The following is a 10576-nucleotide window of genomic DNA, read 5'->3' on the forward strand; positions in this document are numbered from 1 at the left end:
AAAAAATCTAATTTATCCAACAATCTGTTCACTTTTTTACAATTAGCTAAATATAAATAGATTTAAGAAATCGAAGGCAGCAACCAAAGCAATACAGTACTTCCCAATAGGTGTGATCAGTTTAGTAGATTGAAGTGATGGGTGGATGGCAGGTATGCCCAGCCCTTTATTGCAAGAAACTGGTCTTCTGACTCCTATGCAACCAAACCCATCTCTTCAATCATATAAAAAGGGAGCATTTTCTCTCCCAGAACAAAGGGCTTCAGTTTCTTTCTGTCAAAGCTTTACTAAGCTTTGTTTGTTCTCTATCAACTTCCTTTTCCAGAAGCCACAATGTCTTTCTCTCAGACATCTTATCATAAAGTCGGAAGAAGCAGTGGAGGAGGTGGTGGCATAGCCAAGGGCTTTAGCACATGCTCAGTTAGTGGAGGAGGTGGAGAAGAAAAAAACAGCGGGGGCTCTCGATCTGGAGGTCACTTTGGATCTCAAAGTCTTTTAAGCCTGGGTGGAAATAAGAAAATTTCCATTAGTGTTCACAGTGGGGGTGGTTGTGGTAGTGGTGGTGGTGGTGGAGGATATGGAGGTGCCGGTGGTGGAGGATATGGAGGTGCCGGTGGAGGAGGATATGGTGGAGGTGGAAGAGGATATGGAGGAGGATTGGGTGGTGGGGCAGGAGGGTTGGGAGGAGGTGGAGGTGATCCTGGTTTCCCTGTATGCCCACCTGGTGGAATTCAGCAGGTCACCATCAACCAAAGCCTCCTGACACCATTCAAAGTGGACATAGATCCAAGCATCCAAAAAGTCAGAACAGAAGAAAGGGAGCAAATTAAAGTCCTCAACAACAAATTTGCTACATTCATTGACAAGGTAATGCTCGGCTTCCCCCACCCCCCCATAGCCTCTATGTCAAATCAATGAATGGGAACTTACCTGTTGTGTACTACCACTTTGAAAGATTTTATGAATATTTGTGTCCAACAGAGATTTTATTTTAAGTTTGATGTGTAATCTTGTATAGAGCTACAAGGTCCTCAATTTAACAATGAATAGCAACTCCTTGCTGCAGATGGAAAAAGTACTTAATTAACCTTTCCAAGCCCTGAACTACTATGCAGTAATTTTTTAATAAGCATTTTGTATTGTAATTCTTTTTTCTTGATCTCTAAACCCTTTGACTTTGGTTGTAGGTCAGATTCCTGGAGCAGCAGAATCAGGTGCTAGAGACAAAGTGGCGTCTCTTGCAGGAACAGGGTCAAACAGGTGGCTCTAAAAAATCCAACATAGAACCCCTTTTTGAGGCTTATATCAACAACCTGAATAAGCAGCTGGATGGTCTGACAAATGACAAGGGCCGTCTGGACAGCGAACTTAAGAGTATGCAAGTGCTTGTAGAGGACTTCAAGAAAAAGTATGTCTGTATTCTGCTGTTACAAGTGTGTTTCACAATAAGTGTTTTCTACTTGTGGGAAGTGTTTTTGGCTTTATTTATTCGCTTTTTTATTTAAGGAAATTAAAACTACTGAAAAAATGTTTGCTTTCTGGTTCAACATTCTCTCTCCAAATGATTATTATAATATACCAGGCAGATAAAACCATGATTTGTGTATTTGTGCATGTAAACAACTTTGACTAGTTGTCCTTAACTGTATTGCAACCTATAACAAAACCTGCTGTGCATTTAGAAGGAAGTGACAGTATTGTAAAAACATTGTTTTTTTTTCTCTTAACAGATATGAAGATGAAATTAACAAGCATGCAACAGCAGAGAATGACTTTGTTGTGCTCAAGAAGGTAAGTTACATTAAAACAAAGAATAGAAACACCACCTACACAATTATAGACTCTAAAATCGATACTTCCATAATTTATGATACCATGTTTCTAGTCATCCTGCAATTTGAAATGGGTAAAATTGCCACAGAAATTTGAGTTCTTGGCTGATTTGCAAGTTCCTTTCATCCGCGGATCAGTCTCAAATTGGCAGTTTTGTTTGTTTTTCTATCACTGAAAATCTGCAGACGGATTCGGATTTCCAAAAATCCAAATCTGCAAATGGATTTATTATGGGACGAGGAGAATATAAATAGGGTGCAGCCTCACGTCTAAGCCATTGTGTGTAGGCAGGGTTTGGCTGTGGGTTTGTTAGTGCTGCTGCTGCTGCTGCTGCTGCTGCTGCTGCTGCTTTAGAACTATAGATCAAACATTTATACATTATTTACTTAATAGAACTTATAGCTGAACCATTAACTCCACAGATGACTGGGCCCACCTCTGTCTGTGCATGTCCAGTCCTCTCCATGGTCTGGTGCCAGGTCTCGGTGACCTGTTTTTTTAAAAAAATTTCCTGTACTGTCTCGGTATCTATAATATAAACTATATAGCAGTATATCAATAATATATGTGTGTATATATACGGATACCCACCGATACACATTTGTTCACATCTGAGCAATGGATTACTATTCAATAAGCCTGAATGGAATCTGATGGCGGATTCCAAAAAATCCACACAGATATTGGAGCGCCCAATCCTCCTTTCACATTTGCTTGCATGTTCAGAATTTATCAGGTGCGCCCATCTCTATTTGCATTTAGTGGATTATTTACAGTGTGTGACAGACTGAAATGAGCTTTTAAAAGGTGATGACCCGTCAAGTAAATTGAAGCCTGAGCAATAGATAATAACAAAGATTGCAGTACTGTGATAAGTGCACATTATTTTATAGCTGATCTCTCTGTCTCTTGCGAGAGACAATGTTGTGATATAAGCGTACGAAAGGACTATTGTTCTTTTTGCAGGATGTGGATGCTGCATACATGAAGAAGGTGGAGCTGGAGGCCAAGGTGGATTCTCTCACTGATGAGATCAACTTTTTGAGAGCTCTCTATGATGCAGTAAGGATTCCTCCTCTTTTATTTAATCAGTGAGAAGAACATACTGTACAGTAAAGTATTTTTGTAAAACAGGAGGTATACAATAGTTCATGTTCTCCCATCTATCTGTTTAGATGCCTGGATAAATACCATCAGGAAGCAACATGCACAGTTATACATTATAATTATTCAATTCTTATGATTTTATTTTTACATAAATGTCCTTACGAACAAAAATTAATACTGTATTATAAATAAAGCCAAAATACACAAATTAATTCACGGTAGCCAGGAATATAAGCAATATGTTTACTACTGTTGTAGAATAATCTCTGAGTAAGATGTACAGTAAAGCAGAAACACTGCTTGTAATATTTTTTTAATAATGTTATAAACATGATTGTCTCTAGTTTCTGAGGTTACCATGGTTACCCTTACATGGCAATTAGAGTCATTTTAACCTCCCAGACACTAAGGCCCAGATCCACAAAATGATGCTGAGCTTTAGCCCTACTGAGTTGCCTTTGGCTCTGGTGTCCATTCAATTACAGGCAGTCCTCGTTTTACAACGCTTCGTTTTACAACGAATGGCTTATCCAATGCTATGCAATGCATACCTATATTCATTTTTACAACGCCAAAACGGTTTATCCAATGCTCTTACAACGCTTTGCAAAGTTGTTTATGTGTATATAATATATATATTATACTATATTATACTATATAATATATTATGTTTTTATATTATATTATATATTATGTTATATTATATATATAATACAGTATATGCACTATAATTTATGTGTGTGCTGCATATCTTATTGTCTGCGTAAAATATTTAGTGTATTTTAGCATTAAAAATGCCTTTGGGAATGGAAACTTTCATTTAAACAGTGTTCCTATGGAAAACGTGTTTCACTTTACAACGTTTCGCTATCCAACGCCATTTTGAGTAACGCATTATGTCGGATAACCGAGGACTGCCTGTATTTAATTGTATTAGTGTACAACATTTTGTTCGTTCCATGATAATACACTAGTGAGTTATACTGTACTTTGGTTTGCACAGGAACTCTCTCATGTACAAGTACAAAGCTCAGATACCTCTGTCGTTCTGTCTATGGACAACAACCGTGACTTGAACCTGGAAGACATCATTCGTGATGTTAAATGTCAATATGAGCAGATTGCAGCCAGAAGCAAAGCAGAAGCTGAAGCAGCATATGACCATAAGGTGAGCACCGTGGCTTAAAACAGCTACTACTATTATGCTCTCTTTATTAGAACATAACGTTTTGTAATTAGACCACACCCATTGTGAGATAGATATATATATATATATATATTGCTAATGCAAGTTCAGATGTAAAATGTCTTATGGAATATTTTATGAAATTCTTGTATTCTATATTGAACAGATGTCAGTAGTATGTTTTCCAAATATTGTTACGTTCAATCGAGAGGCTGGCATCATACAGATGTACTAACTAATGTCATTTCTACCCATATTGGATTGTGTTGCTTATGTCCAAGAGACTTGCATCAATTTAATGACATGAGCCGCATTTTTTATAATTTCCTTAAAATTTGAGCAAAATATGCTACTTGAAAAGATAATTTGAAAATGAAATTGTATCTAAATAATCCCGACTTCCCTTTAAACCCCCAATGTTTTGCTGGATACATAATTACTTCCTGATGTTTACATCTCTCCGTCTGTATGATAACAATGTATTTGTTACTGATGTTGGATGTTTTTCTGCACACTAGTACAAGCAGCTGGAGCAGACGGCTGGAAAGCACGGTGACAGTCTGAAAAATACAAAGAGTGAGATTTCAGAGTTGAACCGTATGATCCAGAGGCTGAAGTCTGAGATCGAGAACGTGAAGAAGCAGGTACAGTAGCTCTCAGCTTCATGGCATTGTGTTAGCAGGGACTTCTTTCATTTTATTTCAGTAGTATTATTGTGTTATTTTATTATAGACAACAATGTTTGGCTAATTTGAGCACAACTGCCAGAGATTTAGAATGTGATCTTGTTTTATGAGAATATGGATCTTACTGTGAGATTTTGAAGCTTTAAAAAAAAAAAAAAAAACTCCCAGTCTGAATTAAAATGTACATCCCCCTGGGAATAAAAGCTGTCACTTAGTATGCAGTTTCAGATGTCAGATGTACTGTACAGTACTACAATAGTCTAATGATCCAAAATCCCCATGCAAACAATAGCAAATGTTCAATTTGCTTAATCTGGGAGGATCAGCCAGTGTGACAGTCCATGACGCCATTCCTGATAACATAAAATCCAGTCAACCCATATATCTTTTATTTCAGATTGCCAAACTGCAGGCTTCCATTGCTGAGGCTGAGAAGCGTGGTGAGGCTGCTTTAACAGATGCTAAAGCAAAGCTGAGTGAACTTGAAGCAGCTCTGAAGAAGGCCAAAGAAGATTTAGCTACTCAGCTGCGAGACTACCAGCAGCTCATGAATGTTAAGCTGGCTCTTGATATTGAAATTGCAACCTACAGAGCCCTGCTGGAAGGAGAAGAGGATAGGTCAGTTCGATATGTTTTTTATGAGGAAACTAAGAAAATGTTCTTTGTATCTGAAGGAGCTGTTATCATTTATTGGACTCCAATCTGACTGAAAGCAATATTATTTAGTGAGCTTCTCCAAATAGCACTTGAAACTCTTACATTATTTGTAATCAGAGTTGATATATTGTGAAAAGAAAGTGTCTTAGGTGAGAAGGTTATAAGTTGAGTGAGATATGACAGCTAAGCTCTTCATACAATGTCCCCTATAATAAATAACTGACATTGCTTTTCTTGCCTTTCAGAATTTCTGGACAGGTTACGAACAACGTGAGCATCTGTAAGTGCATATATTTTACCCACCATAACTTAACTAAGTGTGGTGAAACCTATCCTAAGCTTGATTTTGCAAAGCCAGTATAACCAACCCCACACTGATGAGACCCATTTAGGTCGAAACAGCGGTCTGTGGGTGGGTTTACTGGCTATGCATCTTAACCCAGGCTGTGCTCAAAGCTGTGAAATACAGCAAGCATAAGCTTACAGGGGACTATGTTATATGGTTTTGAAGCAAAAGGTGGCACTATTTACTCATTTGCATGTAATTTCCCAGAATCCCTTGCATCAGTGGAAGTGCTGTGTGCTGGGTGATAATGTGAAAGGAAGGGTTGCAGACCTGTCTAAAACATGCAAATGAGCATACAGTAATATTTCCATTTGCTATATATATATATATATATATATACAGTATATAATTTATTTTTTATTTATATATATATATATTTATATATATTTAATGATTGGGACATTTCTTTGCAGACTTTATTTTATATATGTGAACACTGACATTTGTTTGTTATTTCAGCTGTGCGCAGCAGTGGTTCGTCAAGTGAAGTATATACCTCTGGTGGTGGAGGAGGCTATGGGCCGAGTGGAGGAGAATGCTATGGGTCTCGTGGAGGAGGAGGCGATAGAGGCAGATTTAGCTCTGGAGGAGGAGGTGGGAAACAATATGGATCCCCACAGGGAAGTAGCAGTGGCTACAACTGTTCAGGTGGAAGCAGACGCCCAGTGGCAATTGCATCAACAACATGCAAAACAAAGAATACCTATTAAAAAATGTCCAACCTACAGCAGCAATAGACAGCCTTCAAAGCCTAACTTCACTTTACCTTTGTTGCTCTGTCAAAATAACAGAAGCTTGACTAGTATGTTTATATATATCATCATAGCTCTTTCCCTGTCCTTAATCCACAGGTGCTACTTCTGTCACAGGTTACACTTAAATATAATGCAGTACTTCTGCATGTCCCAATACTACCAAGTCACTCTGTTTTCTTTAACTACACTGGGGATTAAAACACATAGCTCAGAGGGTAGCAGGATCTAATATTACCCGATATTCAATCTATTAAACATCTCTACATTGTGTGGGGAACAAGGTCATACTATGGGTAAAACACAATGATAGCACATCAAGAACAAATATAATTTAGACAAGTTATTGTGCCTCACACAGTATACTGTCTCCTCTTTGTATGAATGTAATGGAAATCATGTGTATCTAAGCTACATATTAGAAGGGCAGTAATTAAAACCTCTGAGATGAACCATGACTGCAGCTGGTCATGTACTGTAGGTTCCTGCTTGTCTTTTTTTTCTGAAAGTATTGGAAGGGGGGATATTGGGTGTTCTGTATATCCAATCCTCTTATTGCATTGCTGGATCCTCCAACTCCAGGCTACAATTTCTTGACTTTTATGTGTATCCTCAATAAACGGCATGAAAATCTCAAGTACTGTTGCAATATTTTTCTAGTACATTTTGAAATGGATTGTTTGACATTGCCATGAATAATATGAAATCTGATCAAACATGAGTGTATTTTACACAAACAAAAATAAAAGTCCCCGGCGCTGGTTAGTCCAATATACCGTGATCTAGAGGCAGTCTTTATATAAAGGTTCCTTGGGACGGATAAGGGCTTATAAGGATAATGTTCCGGATGGGAGGATGTTCTTGTCAGGGATGTTTGGCTGCTTCTGAAATAACAGATGACAAGGGACACCTGATTGCGCAGCGTAGTTGGACAATCAATCCCTATCTTACGATGAGAAGAATATTACTCACATAGGCAGCGCCTGCACGTGCAGTGGAGAGAATCTGTGATGGCTCCCCTTCTCCTCGGCTCTTCTCACGGACCCCTCGTGGAATGGCTTAACGGAGTGCTTCTCAGTCAGTGGTGGTAGCGGTGGTGAAACCGGTGCAGCACCCCCACGAATATGAAAATAGGGATTGGACACAGATATGGTGTAGAACGAAACAACTTTTAATAGATTATTAAAAACATAAAAACCCACACTCACATTGTCAGGGGGTATGATGGGACACTCACGGATGCCGTCCGCAACTTGGAAGCTCGCGCCACGTGGAGCTTCCAAGTTGCGGACGGCATCCGTGAGTGTCCCATCATACCCCCTGACAATGTGAGTGTGGGTTTTTATGTTTTTAATAATCTATTAAAAGTTGTTTCGTTCTACACCATATCTGTGTCCAATCCCTATTTTCATATTCGTGGGGGTGCTGCACCGGTTTCACCACCGCTACCACCACTGACTGAGAAGCACTCCGTTAAGCCATTCCACGAGGGGTCCGTGAGAAGAGCCGAGGAGAAGGGGAGCCATCACAGATTCTCTCCACTGCACGTGCAGGCGCTGCCTATGTGAGTAATATTCTTCTCATCGTAAGATAGGGATTGATTGTCCAACTACGCTGCGCAATCAGGTGTCCCTTGTCATCTGTTATTTCAGAAGCAGCCAAACATCCCTGACAAGAACATCCTCCCATCCGGAACATTATCCTTATAAGCCCTTATCCGTCCCAAGGAACCTTTATATAAAGACTGCCTCTAGATCACGGTATATTGGACTAACCAGCGCCGGGGACTTTTATTTTTGTTTGTGTGATTTCTGTACCGGATTTGGAAAAGTCTGTTTTATATTGTCCCCTAGGCTGCTAATTCATCACAATATCATCACACTGGTATCACTCTGTTTTCACTTGTATTGCACTAATTTTAGAATTAATCAATTGTATTATATTGCACTATAATCACTAATTAGTGTAGGTCAGCGCTTCCAGAGGGTTAAAATTGTTTGTTTGCCCATGAGTGTATTTTAGCTCTACAATATTAGTAATGGATATATAGAAGCCTCCACTAATAATGTATTGTTAGTGGTAATAATCCCCTGTGGATAACCTCACGCATAACGTATCAACGGAATGTGCACACTATACAGTAAACACTGTTATAACAATCAAAATGAGTACACTGTATACTATATATAAAATGTATATTGTACACTGTATACTGTATATATATATAAAAAATAGATTTTACCAGATTGGAGTCCGGAAAAAACGAGACAGCACACAGTCCAGTAGTTCCAATGAAGTTGTATTCAAAGTAACATGGCACCACCTCCAACGTTTCGGTCCACTCAACGTGACCTTCCTCAGGGACGTGCAATAAGTGAATGCTAATCCACCCCCTTATATACCCAAACAAATCAAAATTAAAATGAACTCACCCGTGTAGGGGCAACATTGCCCGCGAAACTGCGCCGCTGTGACACGCATGCAAATGCTGGAACGCATCGCCATCTTGGATTTAGTAATGTGTATCGTCCTATTGAATTACGGTGGCCTCTATGGTCTACCTAGTGGCAGGATCACGCATGCGCGGACTCCTCATTGCCCCTTATGCCGTGACCCGCAATGAACTGCTGGAACGCATCGTCATATTGTATCTAATGCTTCTGCTTAGCTAACACAACTACGGTGGCCCGAATGATGCCTGTAGCCACTACAGTGGCGGTTCGCGCATGCGCGAACCTCCCCAGGCCCCTCAGTGAGCAGAATGCAGTAGAACACAGGATCTTTACAACCCTAAATCTGTCCCCACTACGCGCATCAAGGCGCCTGCACACAGACACAACCCAAAGGACATATATGTGGATCTGATATTATGAATGCCCAAGCTCTATGAAGAGGGGCTCCTAGCAAATGGGACCGCTCTAGGGAGGCTCTAGTACGATAGCACAATAAAACGTATTGATATGTGTGTAGTTATTTGCTTGAAAAAATAAGCAAAAGGACCTGTTCCAGCACTAGAACGCATGGCACACACAGCAGACATGACAAAAACCAATTAGACAACAAACATGTGAAACACTGTGTGCATCACAGTGAGGTATATTGTTATTAATGTCCCACTATAATAAATACTATAACTACAATGACTAATAAAGTCTAAAATCGAAAACAAGATACCATGTGTGGTCAAGCCAATCTATTCTTAAATAGAGGGACCAATGAGCATATGGCATATACGCCTAACAAGACAACTTGAAATGGACAAGAGTATGTCTACCCGGAGCCAATGTACATATTGCACTCCGTTAGCAATCTCTGTCCTGAGACAGCTTGTAACCGACACGATGTATTTAAACAACATGTCAGATATTTTGCAGTCTCAAATGCAACATGCTGTATCTAAGATCTCGAAGCGGGACATTATGAACAATCTTGATGCACACACCATAACCATAGGGTGATTTTGTGAAAATAACAGTACAAGGGCACATATAGAAATAACACATGAAGAAGTGATGAAGAAATATTAAAAAAGGAACACTGACAGGAAAAAACACAAAACAACAAAACAGAAAACAATTGTTCAGCAACGCAAAATGTCATAGTCCTGATTTCATTCATAAGAAACATCCTAACGAAAAATCTTCGTTTAAGCCAAAAGGGGCCACTGTTTTTAATTCAAAGATGTGCCTCGCTTCGCTTTGCAATAAAAGTCTGTTTCTATCACCCCCTCGTGCGGGCGCTCGGATCTGCGAGATTGGCATGCACCTAAACGTTGCCAATGAATGTTTGAAGTCCCTGAAATGTTTGGCAACAGGGAGACATTTAAACTCCAAATCCTTGGCGTCTGTAGATAATGCTTTACGAATTGTTGAACGATGGATAGCTATGCGCTCTTTAAGCATTCGCACTGTCTTCCCGATATAAAGTCAGCCACAGGGACATTTAATCAAATATATGACAAATTTTGATTCACAATTCAGATGTTGGTGAATTTTGATTTTGGTCCCAC

The 10576-nt window shown here is 39.4% G+C and overlaps 1 protein-coding gene across 2 annotated transcripts in view; it reads left to right on the forward strand.

Annotated features, from left to right (window-relative positions):
• The first annotated feature begins 249 nt into the window (after window positions 1–249).
• The window catches only part of LOC142490054 (keratin, type II cytoskeletal cochleal-like), a 45177-nt gene continuing 34850 nt past the window's right edge, over window positions 250–10576 (forward strand). Inside the window, exons 1-9 of one of the 2 annotated variants that reach the window (XR_012799983.1) lie at window positions 250–867; window positions 1188–1408; window positions 1731–1791; window positions 2800–2895; window positions 3944–4108; window positions 4645–4770; window positions 5210–5430; window positions 5715–5749; window positions 6275–7048. Coding sequence is in view for 1 of the 2 variants with exons in the window: in XM_075591847.1 (XP_075447962.1) it covers window positions 334–867; window positions 1188–1408; window positions 1731–1791; window positions 2800–2895; window positions 3944–4108; window positions 4645–4770; window positions 5210–5430; window positions 5715–5749; window positions 6275–6525 (1710 nt within the window). In the remaining variant the exon portion in view is untranslated. Of the gene's footprint in view, window positions 868–1187; window positions 1409–1730; window positions 1792–2799; window positions 2896–3943; window positions 4109–4644; window positions 4771–5209; window positions 5431–5714; window positions 5750–6274; window positions 7205–10576 lie in introns of those variants that run through there. The other variant, XM_075591847.1, reaches the window with a different exon arrangement.

This window comes from Ascaphus truei, chromosome 3 (genome assembly GCF_040206685.1).
Source record: "Ascaphus truei isolate aAscTru1 chromosome 3, aAscTru1.hap1, whole genome shotgun sequence".
NCBI lineage: Eukaryota > Metazoa > Chordata > Amphibia > Anura > Ascaphidae > Ascaphus > Ascaphus truei.